Source organism: Oncorhynchus mykiss, chromosome 24, assembly GCF_057628025.1.
Source record: "Oncorhynchus mykiss isolate SJ-2025 chromosome 24, ASM5762802v1, whole genome shotgun sequence".
NCBI classification, from domain to species: domain Eukaryota; kingdom Metazoa; phylum Chordata; class Actinopteri; order Salmoniformes; family Salmonidae; genus Oncorhynchus; species Oncorhynchus mykiss.
The window spans coordinates 33,059,408-33,075,000 of record NC_143045.1 but is presented as its reverse complement, the minus strand read 5'-3'; the positions used below and the strand labels follow the sequence as shown (position 1 = coordinate 33,075,000).

Genomic DNA, 15,593 nt, shown 5'->3' with positions numbered 1-15,593 from the left:
GCACACACACACACGCAATCACACATGCACACACACACTCACACAGGCACACACGCCTGCATGCACACACAAACACACACGCGCGCACACACACGCAGACACACACAAACACACAAACACACACACGCACACACACGCAATCACAAACACACACATGCACACACACGCACACAAGCACATGCACGCACACACACACGCTCGCCTGCACAGACACAACGTAATTGTGCTTTCATTTTCTACGCAGACTGAGACTCATGGACATAAACCATCTCTCTTTCACACACACTCACACACACAAATACGCACGCACACACACACACACTCACAGACACAGTACATACACACACACAGTACATAAATACCTTCTCCTTGGTGCCTGACTGGGAGCAGTCTGGTCGGGTGCGGATGGTGAATGGGGAGGCCAGGCGCAGCAGTATTGCCTGGAAGGTGGGCTGGATCCTGGGAGAGATAATCTCAAAACAGTCCCTGAAGGAGAGGGTCCGGTGAGGCTCGATCCGAGCCTGCCTCCTCAGACCTTCCCCTAGCTGAAGCAGATCCATGCTGGGGCCCAGCACCAGGTGGAAGGGGAAGGCCCTGCAGAATGTAGCCGGACCGATGCGCAGGTCAGTGGGGGAGAGGGAGAGGGGCTGGAGGGTCTGCTTGGAGGTCTCTGATGGAAGGGTGACAGAGGGAGGGATGGAGGAAGAGGAGGGGAAGGTTTCTCTGATGAGGAAGGACAGTGAGACGGGGGCAGACAATGAAGGGGGTGAGGGAGACGAGGAAGGAGAAGCGGTGGGAGTAGGGATGGAGTCTCCTCCTGAGTGTTCTGCGTCCTCATTGGATGACAAGGACGCTAGGGGAGGGGCTTCCTTCACCACAACGTGGGAGTGGAAGATTCGGCGTGCGACACCTCGAATCAGACCAGGCATAGCCAATCCCACGACAGGGGCGGGGTTAAAGCAGTGGAGGAGGAGAAGCTTTCCTCCCACCCTCTCCCCTCCTCCTCTTCCTCCTCCTCTCTCCTCCTGGTGAGGGTCTTTGCATTGAAAGGAGGGGCTCTCTGAGGAGGCACGGCGTCCGGTCGAGGTTCTGATGTGTTCTAAGATGGCGTCAAAGCCGTTGAAGAAGTCCTGCAGGTTCCCTCCCACCGCTCTTAGAACCCGCTCGTTCTCCTCGAAACACAGACCGAAGAACTCCTCCCCGAAACGCTCCCTCAGCTCACAGAACCGCACACCTAGAACACAGCGCAAACAGTACCTCAGGACAATGTAAGAACAACACAACCACAACATCAGGACAACGTAAGGACAACTCAACCAGAACATCAGGATAACGTAAGGACAACACAAAAACAACATAAAAATAAACAAACACAGCTGGAGTGCCATGGCTAGGCTGTGGGGAGTTATTTACTGCGAGGGAGAGGCAGAGCAGAACACTGATCTGGAGTCTGCTTTAGAGCACACACACACAGACACACAGACACACAGACACACAGACACACACACACACACACACACAGCTGCTGTTTGTCTGACTGATCAGTCAACCCTGATGCATAACAAACAGAGAGATCACTACAGTCAGGACAACACACAACACAAAAAACTACAAACCAGACACACACACACACACACACACACATACACACACACACAGAGGTAGGTTAGGTAATGAGGGTATGGTGAGGAGCATGCTGACATTACAGGCATGTCATGGCTGAGACAGATATGGAGAGAGGGAGGTAGAGAGAGATGGCGGGAGGGAGGTAGAGATCTGTAGGGAGGGAGATAGAGAGAGATGGTGGGAGGGAGGTAGAGAGATGGAGAGAGGAAGGTAGAGGGAGGTAGTAAGAGGAAGGTAGAGAGAGGAAGGTAGAGGAAGGTAGAGTGAGGTAGAGAGAGGAAGGTAGAGGGAGGTAGTAAGAGGAAGGTAGAGAGAGGAAGGTAGAGGGGGGTAGAGAGAGGAAGGTAGAGTGAGGTAGAGAGAGATGGAGGGAGAGAGGGAGGTAGAGAAATGGAGAGAGGAAGGTAGAGAGAGGTAGAGAGAGGAAGGTAGAGTGAGGTAGAGAGAGGAAGGTAGAGGGAGGTAGAGAGAGATGGAGGGAGGGAGGGAGGGAGGTAGAGAAATGGAGAGAGGAAGGGAGAGGGAGGTGGAGAGAGGAAGGTAGAGGGAGGTAGTAAGAGAAAGGTAGAGAGAGGAAGGTAGAGGGAGGGAGGGAGGGAGGGAGGGAGGGAGGGAGGGAGGGAGGGAGGGAGGGAGGGAGGGAGGGAGGGAGGGAGGGAGGGAGGGAGATGGAGAGGAGGGAGGTAGAGAAATGGAGAGAGGAAGGTAGAGGGAGGTAGAGAGAAGAAGGTAGAGGGAGGTAGAGAGAGATGGAGGGAGGGAGGGAGGTAGAGAGATGGAGGGAGGGAGGTAGAGGGAGGTAGAGGGAGGTAGAGGGAGGTAGTAAGAGGAAGGTAGAGAGAGGAAGGTAGAGGGAGGTAGAGAGAGGAAGGTAGAGTGAGGTAGAGAGAGGAAGGTAGAGAGAAGAAGGTAGAGGGAGGTAGAGAGAGGAAGGTAGAGAGAGATGGAGGGAGGGAGGTAGGTAGAGGGAGATGGACGGAGCTAGAGATTGATGTCGGGAGGGAGGTAGAGGTACAGAGAAGAGGAACGGGTTGTGCTTTAACCTAATGACCATCAGCACTGCAGCACAAGGCTGGAGGGAGGGAGGGAGGGAGATAGGAGAGCCAGGAAAGGGAGAGGAAGGAGGAGACAAAGAGAAAAGCAGAAAGAGGTGAAGAAGTGTGTGTTTGTCAGAACTCCACCCAGATGTGTCTCCTCCTCATTAGAAGGTAGCTGTAGAGGGGTTTGTGTTCATGCATGTGGAGAGGCTGCTTTTAGTTGCTAAGTCCAGCTGAAGAATCATTCTAGTCTAAGCACCAAGTAAGCATTATACTAAATCACACGCCCATTCCACACACACAGCTTTATTTTTTGGGGGTGAAATTTCAGGACTTTATGGGGAGTCAAAATGACACACATACGCACACACTAACACACACACACATATACACACTTTTGGACATAAATCAAACCATTAATCAAGACACATATACATCAAAAAGCACACATTATCCTTCAGTAAGCATAGTTAGCAGACAGCATTATCAAACTCCTTTAAATGTGCACACAGAGACTAAGCAGAGCATAAAAGTCCTTAAAAGCACACACACACACACACACACACACACACACACACACACACATACATGGTAGAGTGATACTGACCCTGTAGAGTAGCCATGTACTGTAGTACTCCTGAGATGTCTGCCTCTTCTCCAGAACCACAATGATCCACAAAGGGACACTTCTCCAAAGTAACACTTTTCTTTTCCTCCTTCCCATCCTCTCTGCACCTTTGGCACACACACACACACACAAAAACAGGCACACGCACACACACACACACACACACACACACACACACACACACACATACACACACACACACACACACACACACACACACACACACAAAAACAGGCACACGCACACGCGCGTACATGCACGCACACGCACGTGCTCACACACACACACACACACACACACACACACACACACACACACACACACACACACACACGGAATGGAGACATAAAGATGATATAACAGGCTAGAGAGCACCTACACACACACACATACACACACGGTCTTCTACAGCTAACCTTGTGGGGGCACACAATTTAGTCCCATTCAAAATCCTATTTTCCCTAACCTGTACTCTCACCCTAACCTTAAACCTAAAACCTAACCTTAACCCTAAACCTAACCCTAGCTCCGGACCCTAAAACTAACCCTCCTAACACTTAACCTAATTCTAACCGTAGCACTAATTCTAACCTTAACCCTGATCCCCTTAGAAATAGCATTTGACCTTGTGGGGATTTTGTGGGGACTAACAAAATGTCCCCAGTTGGTCAAATTTTTGTACATTTACTATTCATGTGGGGACTTCTGGTCCTCACAAGAATAGTTATGCACATGCCCCCCCCACCCCCCTCCCCACACACACACAGAGCATTGAACAGAAACTCACACCAACACAAACAGACAGTAATACCCAACTAATTCAAAGAAGGACACAGAGCAATGTTCACACAAAATACAAACACACGTTATGTAATGGATGAATTAGTTACATTGTTCCTCAATTATAACACTTGGATTAGATGAAAAGGAACAATGGCCTTGCTCTTTTGTGACCTCACTATGTTACTAGAAATTATTACACACAGAGTCTTTATCCACTCTTACCAAGGTCTATAGCTACATCTAGTACACCATTCTCATGGGCGCAGACACACACATACACTCACACACGCATACATACACACACACGCATATACTCACACATGCATACACTCACACACGCATACATACACACACACACGCATACACTAACACACATACACGCATAAACACACACACGCACATACAAACACACACACATACACACACACATACGCGTACACACAGGCATACACACACATGCACACACACACGTACACACATACAAGCATACACACACATACACACACACGCATACACAGGTGCATACACACACGTGTGCACACGCAGCACAGCAGTCCTTACCTGATCTCTTTCTGTCTGTAGAACTCTAAGGTTCTCTGTAAAGACTGTTGAACCATCTGTGTCTGAAAGAAGATGGAGAAACAAATGTTACTGGGTCAGTAACCAAAAGGTCACTGGTTCGAATCCCTCAGGCAATAAGGCGAAAAGTCTGCCAATGTGCCCTTGAGCAAGGCATTTACCCTAATTGCTCCAGGGTCGCCATTGATAATGTCAGACCCTGGCCGTGACCCCACTCTCCCAGGGTGTCTCAGAGAGATTTGGGATATGCAAAAACACATTCCAATTCACACATACGTATTACAGTCTTTTACAATCACTTTGGCACTAATTTCCGAACCTTTTCATTTTTCAGGACTCTAGACACAAAACTCACAACTGTCGTGTCTTTGGCTATGCCAGATTCAGTTATATGACATGCTATTCTATAAAATAATTTCTCCGTAATTAATATTACCTGATTGGGCTAATCATGTAAATGTAATTAACTAGAGAGTCGGGGCACCACTAAATAATATTTATAGAGCTGTTATCCTCCGAATAAACTCTAAAAGACCTAGTAATATTTTACATCAATAGCAGTCAATATTAATCGTCACCTTAATTCAGTCTCATCTGAAAGTTGTAAATTCTTAGTTATCTTCACGAACCCTGGCTAACAAGTTGAATAGGCAATACAAAATTGGGTTGAATTATTTATTTACTAAATACCTAACTAATCACACAGAATTACACATACACATAATTAATCATAACTTGATTAGAAATGACATCATAAAGGAAAATGTCCCTAGTGGGCGGAATAGATATGACAGCTTGTTACACAAAAGAAAAGGGGTTGGCTTTGAGTGAAAGAGCGGGAAGACTGAGTAACAAAGGAAGAAGCTGTGCTATCGTAAATACAGTATCCTATGCATTCTAAGTTACCGCCCATTTGGAAAAGGAAAATGCAATAAATATTTACTCTGAGCTGCGCTTCGGTAGGTTGGTGGTAGATGGAAGGCCGTGTTGCCCAACCGAGTCCTTTGTCCTTTGAAGAATGGCTCTGGTGGTCAATTGGATACGTTGTAGTAACGTCGTTGTGTGGTAGACGGGTGACTCTGTCTGTTCCTTCCTAACCTGCGTTTGCAGCTGCTGTTGCTACTCAACGGCTAGGAGGTATCACTTCTGTAGTGAATAAGAGTTCAAAGTTCATACCATTCGCAACCAAAGCTCAAGCTGATGTTGGCTTTGTTCTGTAGTTATTATCTGAACCATTCTGACATCGGACCGTCGTCCTCACATCCTCGGAACAGGAGGTTATATTGTCGTCGAGGCTTTATATAGGAAGGGAGAGGAGGGCGTGTTTGAAAGGTTTTATAGCCCATGTCCCTTCACAGGGGCGGGCCACTGATTGAGCAGAGCCCTAACCTTGTAAAAAAATAATTCTCACATTTTAGAAGCTAAAATCACATTTAATCCAATCACGAATAATTTCATATTCAAACATTTAAATTGAACAACAATTCCATGTGAATCTGATAACTCTGATGTGTAGACTTTCCACTGCAGAGTTTATGTCATCTGATCATTGATGAGAATGTCTCAGATGACAACCCGAACTGACATCATATTCATTAAGTACCACCGCATATGTTCAATTGGTCGGAATACCAGAATATAGTTCATTTCCCCCCACCTTCTGATGTTCCCAGAATCTCTATGTTAACCAAGGTGTTTGCAAATGTAACATCAGTAGGGTAGAGAGAGGAAAAAAGGGGGAAGAGGTATTTATGACTGTCATAAACCTACTCCCCAGGCCAACTTCATGACACAACCAATGATCAAAATGCAAATTTTTCAAAACTCTTAACACTTTTTCCAATTGCTTGGATACAAGACACATAAAGCTAAGATCATTTGTTCATTGAACTAAAATCACCTGTTCAAAATGACACAACATAACATCAAAGTATTACCATTTCAAAATGCAATTCACACATTACATCTGAGATGACTGTCTATTCATTTCATTACAATGATCTAACTATCAACTGATACAACTGCTCAAAATGATAAGTAACTGTTGCATTACTCTTAATGCATAGTTGTATGGAAACTGACAAACAATATTCCATGTTTAGATCATGAAAGTTTCAGGATAACGAGATCAATTGACATCAATTACCGTGGAACATGAACCAATTGGACTACATTATCTATGGATGTAATATTTCATCATCATTCTTTATCAGACACTGTTTCTATGGTCCCATGTACCACTTTTCCAGATCATGTTTTCAGATTTGACATTACTGTACACTCACCGGCCACTTTATTAGGTACGTCTATCTAGTACTGGGTAGGACCCCCTTTTTCCTCCACAACAGCCTGAATTATTCACGGTGTTGTACGTTAAAAGATGCCCTTCTGCACACCACTGTTTTAAACAGCTGTTATTTGAGCATTTGTGGCCTTTCTGTTAGCTTGAATGAGTCTGGACATTCTCCTCTGACCTCTCTCATTAACAAGGTGTTTTGCCCACAGAACTGCCGCTAACTGAATGTGTTTTGTTTATCGCACCATTCTCTGTAAACTCTAGAGACTGTAGTGCGTAAAAATCCCAGGAAGGCAGCTGTTTCTGAGATGCTGGAATCACCATGTGTGGCATCAACAATCATACCACGGTCAAAGTTGCTTAGATTACTCATCTTGCCCATTCTAATGTTAGGTCGAACAACATCTAAAGCTCTCTACTCTATATACTCTATATATTAAGTTGCAGGCAGCCACATGATTCGCTGTTCGAAAGTAACCTTCCTTGATGAGCTAAGTCAGGTCAGTAGAGCAGATGGCATGACCTATGTCATTGTGTGGGATAATGTCAGGTTCCACCATTCTCAAATGGTGCAAGCATGGTTTCAGGTCCAACCACAATTTACTACCCTATACTTACCGCCATACACTCCTATCCTTAACCCGATTGAGGAATTTTTCTCCACATGGAGGTGGAAGGTATATGATAGGCGCCCTCACGAACAAGCCGTCCTTCTCCAGGCCATGGATGACGCATGCAATGACATCACGGCAGACCAGTGTCAGGCTTGGATTTGCCACGCCCGAAGATTCTTCCCAAGATGTTTGGCTAATGAAAACATCCATTGTGATGTGGGTGAGAACCTGTGGCCAAATCCACAAAACAGGGTTGATGGAAATATAGAAGTACAGTGATCAATCTTTTGTTTAGCTTTTAACAGTAAGCCAGGTGAGGAACACTGCAGTGATGTTTTACAGTAAGCCAGGTGAGGAACACTGCAGTGATGTTTTACAGTAAGCCAGGTGAGGAACACTGCAGTGATGTTTTACAGTAAGCCAGGTGAGGAACACCTGTTATAGTTATCGTTATAGTGTGTGTGGGTGATCTAAATGAATGTTCCGATGGTATTTCATGATAAATGAGTTATTTGAACCAATGATTCTGCAAGTGAAAGGTTTCTTTAAATATATGAATGCACAATGCAATGTTTTGAACATTGGACAGCCTGTGTTACACGTGATGACCGTTTTGAGTTTTGTGTGTAGAGTTTTGAAAAATGACCACAAGGTTCTGAAATTAGTGCCAAAGTGATTGTTAACAACTGTAATACACACTAGTACATGTGTGGAATAGGACAAATATAAGAACATTGTTGTCCTGGCCGTAACTAAAAACTCAGAGCCCTATAAATAAACACAGATCATTTCAACAGCCTGCATTTAAAGCTGACATCTCAAGGCTTTACAAACGGTCCAGTAATGTATAACTGGCACACAAAAAAACAATATTTCCTATCAACAACAAAAAAAGAAATACAGAAAGCTTTAAATATTCAAAATCCAGTTTTACCTCTAAATTCCTCTGCAGTGGGGCTCTCACTGAGACAGTGTGTGTGTGTGTGTGTGTGTGTGTGTGTGTGTGTGTGTGTGTGTGTGTGTGTGTGTGTGTGTGTGTGTGCGTGCGTGCGTGCGTGCGTGTGTGTGTGTGTGTGTGTGTGTGCCCGTGTACATGCGTGTGTGTTTGTGTGTAAGAGAGAGTGGTGTTAATATGATGAACATTAATACAATCCTGTAGCAACGCTAAAAGAACACTGTCAGTCTGGGGTCATCCTACGGCCTCTTCTGAAACCTGCTGTACAGGACACCAGCATCTGGGGTCATCCTACGGCCTCTTCTGAAACCTGCTGTACAGGACACCAGCATCTGGGGTCATCCTACGGCCTCTGCTGAAACCTGCTGTACAGGACACCAGCATCTGGGGTCATCCTACGGCCTCTGCTGAAACCTGCTGTACAGGACACCAGCATCTGGGGTCATCCTACGGCCTCTGCTGAAACCTGCTGTACAGGACACCAGCATCTGGGGTCATCCTACGCTACTGCTTTTTCACTGTCTTTTTACTGTTGTTTTATTTCTTTACCTACCTATTGTTCACCTAATACCTTTTTTTGCACTGTTGGTTAGAGCCTGTAAGGAAGCATTTCACTGTGAGGTTGTTTTTGACGCACGTGACAAATATACTTTGATTTGATTTGATATATTCAGTCATAGTGTATCCGGGTCCTGGTGTACAGGAGACCAGCATCTGGCTCATCCAACGTTATATATTCAGTCATAGTGTATCCGGGTCCTGGTGTACAGGAGACCAGCATCTGGCTCATCCAACGTTATATATTCAGTCATAGTGTATCCGGGTCCTGGTGTACAGGAGACCAGCATCTGGCTCATCCAACGTTATATATTCAGTCATAGTGTATCCGGGTCCTGGTGTACAGGAGACCAGCATCTGGCTAATCCAACGTTATATATACAGGCATAGTGTGTCCGGGTCCTGGTGTACAGGAGACCAGCATCTGGCTCATCCAACGTTATATATTCAGTCATAGTGTATCCGGGTCCTGGTGTACAGGAGACCAGCATCTGGCTCATCCAACGTTATATATTCAGTCATAGTGTATCCGGGTCCTGGTGTACAGGAGACCAGCATCTGGTTCATCCAACGTTATATATTCAGTCATAGTGTATCCGGGTCCTGGTGTACAGGAGACCAGCATCTGGCTCATCCAACGTTATATATTCAGTCATAGTGTATCCGGGTCCTGGTGTACAGGAGACCAGCATCTGGCTCATCCAATGTTATATATTCAGTCATAGTGTATCCGGGTCCTGGTGTACAGGAGACCAGCATCTGGCTCATCCAACGTTATATATTCAGTCATAGTGTATCCGGGTCCTGGTGTACAGGAGACCAGCATCTGGTTCATCCAACGTTATATATACAGGCATAGTGTCTTTGTGTCCTATGAGAGTATCCTTGTCTTAACCATTCATTCACAGAACATACGTCATCGACACACACACTTACTCTCTCCACACATTACCAGCAGCAAACCAGTAAACACAATGACAAGCACACATCTTTTATCAAAATTGACAGACACAGACAAGCAAACATTCACATCACAAAGACTTGTATATGAATCCATACGAACACACACACATACATATGCTATGAAAGGCGGGTTGGCTTGTTAACACAGTGGATCAGCTGGCTGATCTATACAAACACACACACACACGCACAGACACACACACACACAGACACGCACACACACAAAATGAAAAAAGTGTCAATTAATTTGCGCCATTAGTTTTAATTTCTCAGCATCTCTCTCTCTTCTTTCCTCTCTCCTCTCCCTCCATCATCTGTATCCTTCCTCTGCCCTCCTTTCCTCTCTCCTCTCCCTCCATCATCTGCATCCTCCCTCTGCCCTTCTTTCCTCTCTCCTCTCCCTCCATCATCTGTATCCTTCCTCTGCCCTCCTTTCCTCTCTCCTCTCCCGCCATCATCCGTATCCTTCCTCTGCCCTCCTTTCCTCTCTCCTCTCCCTCCATCATCCGTATCCTTCCTCTGCCCTCCTTTCCTCTCTCCTCTCCCTCCATCATCTGCATCCTCCCTCTGCCCTCCTTTCCTCTCTCCTCTCCCTCCATCATCCGTATCCTCCCTCTGCCCTCCTTTCCTCTCTCCTCTCCCTCCATCATCCGTATCCTTCCTCTGTCCTCCTTTCCTCTCTCCTCTCCCTCCATCATCTGTATCCTTCCTCTGCCCTCCTTTCCTCTCTCCTCTCCCTCCATCATCTGCATCCTCCCTCTGCCCTCCTTTCCTCTCTCCTCTCCCTCCATCATCTGTATCCTTCCTCTGCCCTCCTTTCCTCTCTCCTCTCCCTCCATCATCCGTATCCTTCCTCTGCCCTCCTTTCCTCTCTCCTCTCCCTCCATCATCCGTATCCTTCCTCTGCCCTCCTTTCCTCTCTCCTCTCCCTCCATCATCTGTATCCTTCCTCTGCCCTCCTTTCCTCTCTCCTCTCCGTCCATCATCTGCATCCTCCCTCTGCCCTCCTTTCCTCTCTCCTCTCTCCATCATCTGTATCCTTCCTCTGCCCTCCTTTCCTCTCTCCTCTCCCTCCATCATCTGTATCCTCCCTCTGCCCTCCTTTCCTCTCTCCTCTCCCTCCATCATCCGTATCCTCCCTCTGCCCTCCTTTCCTCTCTCCTCTCCCTCCATCATCTGTATCCTTCCTCTGCCCTCCTTTCCTCTGTCCTCTCCCTCCATCATCCGTATCCTTCCTCTGCCCTCCTTTCCTCTCTCCTCTCTCCATCATCTGTATCCTTCCTCTGCCCTCCTTTCCTCTCTCCTCTCCCTCCATCATCTGTATCCTTCCTCTGCCCTCCTTTCCTCTCTCCTCTCCCTCCATCATCCGTATCCTTCCTCTGCCCTCTGTCTCTCTTCTCAAGCAGTTCTCCTGCCTCCTCTTTCTCTCTCCTCTAAGGCAGTATGTTTGTATGTGACTGTGTCTGTGTACGGCTTTAATTAGGGAATGTAGTGCAAATTACGGAACAGTCACATGTCCCACAGTACACACACAGTCTTGGAAGTTGATGAACTACACTACTGTAGAACAGTTATGGCTCACACCACTAACTACCACCTCCCTGCATATCTTTATGTGTGTGTTTATGTGTGTGTTTATGTGTGTGTTTATGTGTGTTTGTTTATGTGTGTGTTTATGTTTGTGTTTATGTGTGTGTTTATGTTTGTGTTTATGTGTGTGTTTATGTGTGTGTTTATGTTTGTGTTTATGTGTGTGTTTATGTGTGTGTTTATGTGTGTGTTTATGTTTGTGTTTATGTGTGTGTTTATGTTTGTGTTTATGTGTGTTTGTTTGTGTTTGTGTTTATGTGTGTGTTTATGTGTGTGTTTATGTGTGTTTGTTTATGTTTGTGTTTATGTGTGTGTTTATGTGTGTGTTTATGTGTGTTTGTTTATGTGTGTGTTTATGTTTGTGTTTATGTGTGTGTTTATGTTTGTGTTTATGTGTGTTTGTTTATGTGTGTGTTTATGTGTGTGTTTATGTGTGGTGACAGGAGGAGGATATGTCCATTTGTGTGTGAAGATGCTGTGTGTGTCCTCTGTTCTGGGTCACTGTGACTGGCCTGGTTGACAGTATCAGGACCATGAAGTGAACACCAAGTACATGTTCTGTTCTCCAGGTCATGGTTGACTGGATGCTAAGAGTGGTTCACTCGTTGCTTTGCTCTTGTACGATTGGGTCACCATGATTGCAGTCTGTGTGTGTGTGTGTGTGTGTGTGGGAGTAGCAAGCTAAACACTTCCCTAAATCCAAGGAAATTAAAAACAGCATATACAATGCTAACCAGGATATCTTTATTACCATCATCATCATCATCATCATTATCAAGTGCATCTCTAATCTCTAATATCTATGTTTTTCCTAGTTTCTGTGCCTTATTGTACTCTGTTCTGAAAACACAGGTTAATGATGCTGTAAACTGAAGGCCTCCCAACCAGGTATTTTATTTAACCTGTCCACTTCTTTCACTTCAGTGCAGGTGGAGGAGAGGAGGATACACTAGGTAAACAGATACAGTCTCATCAAATCTCACCCAGAATAACCTCATCACCCAGTAAGGAGTGATATAGAATAGGCCTAATCTACTACCCATTCTTCTCTCTCTATCAAGCTCTCTCTGTATTCTAACAGTCATCTCTAGCGTGCTAGTCATTTTGTAACCACGCAGGTGACGCATGCAGAGGGGAGAGAAATACCGGAGAAAATCTCTCTATATGTGTTTTTTGTAAATGTATCCTACCGTGGGCGACGTTAACCTCCTCAAGCTCTCCCCAAGCGAGTCCAGGTTCACGCGCTTCCGTCTGTTCGCCCGTTTGGGTCCCGGTGCGTCCTCGAACGGGCACGCGAGCTTCTCCACCGGGCTCTTGCCGTTCCAGATGCGTGAAAAGGGGCAGGAGTCGCCATCATCTCCGGGGCTCTCCAGGCACTCCGAGCCCATCGAGCTGAACGACTCCGAAGAGATCTTGCGCGAGGACATGCTGCTGCTGCTAAGCGCGAAAAGTCTGGGCGCGTACGCGTGCTGCGGCGAAACAACACACCGCCACCCGGACTCATCAGATTCACTCGCGTGGGAAAGATGGGGAGGAGCGCGCACCGGTCAAGAGCGTGAGCGACACGAGCTAGTGAACAAATGTATTACCCAAACCAAGATGCTCTCGCGACGGCCAGAGAGAGGGACTATATTCACCAGCTGAATTCCATGTCTAACGGTTTTAACCGTTGTCCTTTTAGTTTCCCCTTTGAAATCCCAGTTGAAGTATTGTCTGCTGCGCACCTCTCCACTATCACATCCACTGTGGATTCACGGATTTCCGACTCTCTCTCTCTGTGGACTATTCATGCTTTCATTCCTTCACCCTCTCATCCCTGCAGTTGGCTGTATTCCTCTCCTCTCCAGAGGGCAGGAAACGGTGTGTCCAGGTGCGGGCCTGAGGAGGATCGGGAGATACAGAGAGATGCTTGCGGAGTCAGCTTGCAGTCAAACATCAGCTCGAACCGCTACCTCGTGGAGTTCTATCTGCCCACTCCGCTCGAGCTCTACAGCATCACTATTCTACCTCCATCCGCCACAGCCAATCAGATATAATATCAGACTAAACCCTGCCCCCCTTCACTACCATCACTGTAAAATAGATACTTTAGTTTAGGGCTAGGCTGCTGTTTGGCGCAGATATTGACGGAGGAGACACTAGAGTCAAAAATACAAGTAACTTCAGAAGAAAGCAAAACCATAACCTACAAATCAAATAGGCCTAGTGTTTGCATGTGATTTGATCCTTATTAATAATTGGTTTTCGTGCCACGCATATGCCAGTTGACCCACAGTGATTATTACTATCTGACCCTGCTGGTCATTTATGAACGTTTGAGCATCTTGGCCATGTTCTGTTATAATCACCACCTGGCACAGCCAGAAGAGGACTCGCCTCCCCTCAGAGCCTGGTTCCTCTCTAGGTTTCAGCCTTTCTAGGGAGTTTTTCCTAGCCACGGTGCTTCTACACATGCATTGTTCGCTGTTTGGGGTTTTAGGCTGGGCTTCTGTACAGCACTTTGTGACATCGGCTGATGTAAAAAGGGATTTATAAAAACATTTGATTGATTGATTGTGCAATGCCAGCAGAACATACCAGACCAATTTGTCATAATCAACTGAACACTGACCAATGTAAATAATTGACTTCTTATTTTACTCAAGGTCATAGAGATACAACAATAATTTAAGGTAGACTTGGTTCTAGTCGACTAGACTATGGTATATGTCAACAATAGTACACCACTAAAGTCAACGGGTGTGTTTGGTTCACACAGCCTCCTCTCCTATATGAACCGACTCTGTCCCCGTAATAAACACAGGATAATGGTAACTGCCGGTACCAGCCATTTACAATCGCAGAGCCGTAGCGGGCGACAGGGCGGAATTCATGTCGAACACTAATCGCTTTGGTGACCTTGACCTCTTCTCTGCCCATGTGCCAGACTATCCATGTTACGGTGCGTGAATGAGGACCCAAAAGCGAATTAACTTAAACAGAGCTTCTTTAATTACCAAACATAGGTAGGCTCAGACGGACCGGCAGATTCCGACAGGACAAGACAAGGTTACAGCAAACATGACGACAGTCTGGTTCAGGCATGAAACACAACAAACAAGAATCCGACAAGGACAGGAGCAGAAACAGAGAGAGATATAGGGGCCTAATCAGAGGGAAAAAGGGAACAGGTGGGAAAAGGGGTGACGAGGTGGTTAGGGGTTAGGAGGAGACAAGGCACAGCTGGGGGAAAGAGGGGGAGAAAAGGTAACCTAACAACGACCAGCAGAGGGAGACAGGGTGAAGGGAAAGGACAGAGACAAGACACAACATGACAGTACATGACAGTAGTAGCGCTCACCAGTAGCCCTCCGCTTACTGATGAGCTCTGGCCTTTTACTGGACATGAAGTGACAAAATGACCAGCGGAACCGCAATAGAGACAGAGGCGGTTGGTGATTCTCCGTTCCCTCTCCTTAGTCGAGATGCGGATACCTCCCAGCTGCATGGGCTCAGCACCCGAGCCGACAGAGGAAGATGGTAGTGATGCGGAGAGGGGGGCAACGGAGAACGCGAGCTCCTTTCCACGAGCTCGGTGACGAAGATCAACCCGTCGCTCAATGCGAATAGCGAGTTCAATCAAGGAATCCACGCTGGAAGGAACCTCCCGGGAGAGAATCTCATCCTTTACCTCTGCGCGGAGACCCTCCAGAAAACGAGCGAGCAAAGCCGGCTCGTTCCAGCCACTGGAGGCAGCAAGAGTGCGAAACTCAATAGAGTAGTCTGTTATGGATCGATTACCTTGACATAGGGAAGACAGGGCCCTGGAAGCCTCCTCCCCAAAAACAGATCGATCAAAAACCCGTATCATCTCCTCCTTAAAGTCCTGATACTGGTTGGTACACTCAGCCCTTGCCTCCCAGATTGCCGTGCCCCACTCACGAGCCCGTCCAATAAGGAGAGATATGACGTAGGCGACACGAGC

General features: G+C 46.5%; 1 protein-coding gene across 1 annotated transcript in view; it reads right to left on the bottom strand.

Annotated features, from left to right (window-relative positions):
* Nucleotides 1–13,607, bottom strand: part of LOC110503398 (guanylate cyclase soluble subunit alpha-2-like) — a 56,896-nt gene extending 43,289 nt beyond the window's left edge. The window contains exons 1-4 of the mRNA XM_036961757.2: nt 12,820–13,607; nt 4,636–4,697; nt 3,271–3,398; nt 363–1,234 (exon numbers count right to left, since the gene is read on the bottom strand). Of these exons, the coding sequence (XP_036817652.1) occupies nt 363–1,234; nt 3,271–3,398; nt 4,636–4,697; nt 12,820–13,056 (1,299 nt within the window). The 5' untranslated portion in view covers nt 13,057–13,607. The remainder of the gene's footprint in view (nt 1–362; nt 1,235–3,270; nt 3,399–4,635; nt 4,698–12,819) is intronic.
* Nucleotides 13,608–15,593: the final 1,986 nt, after the last annotated feature.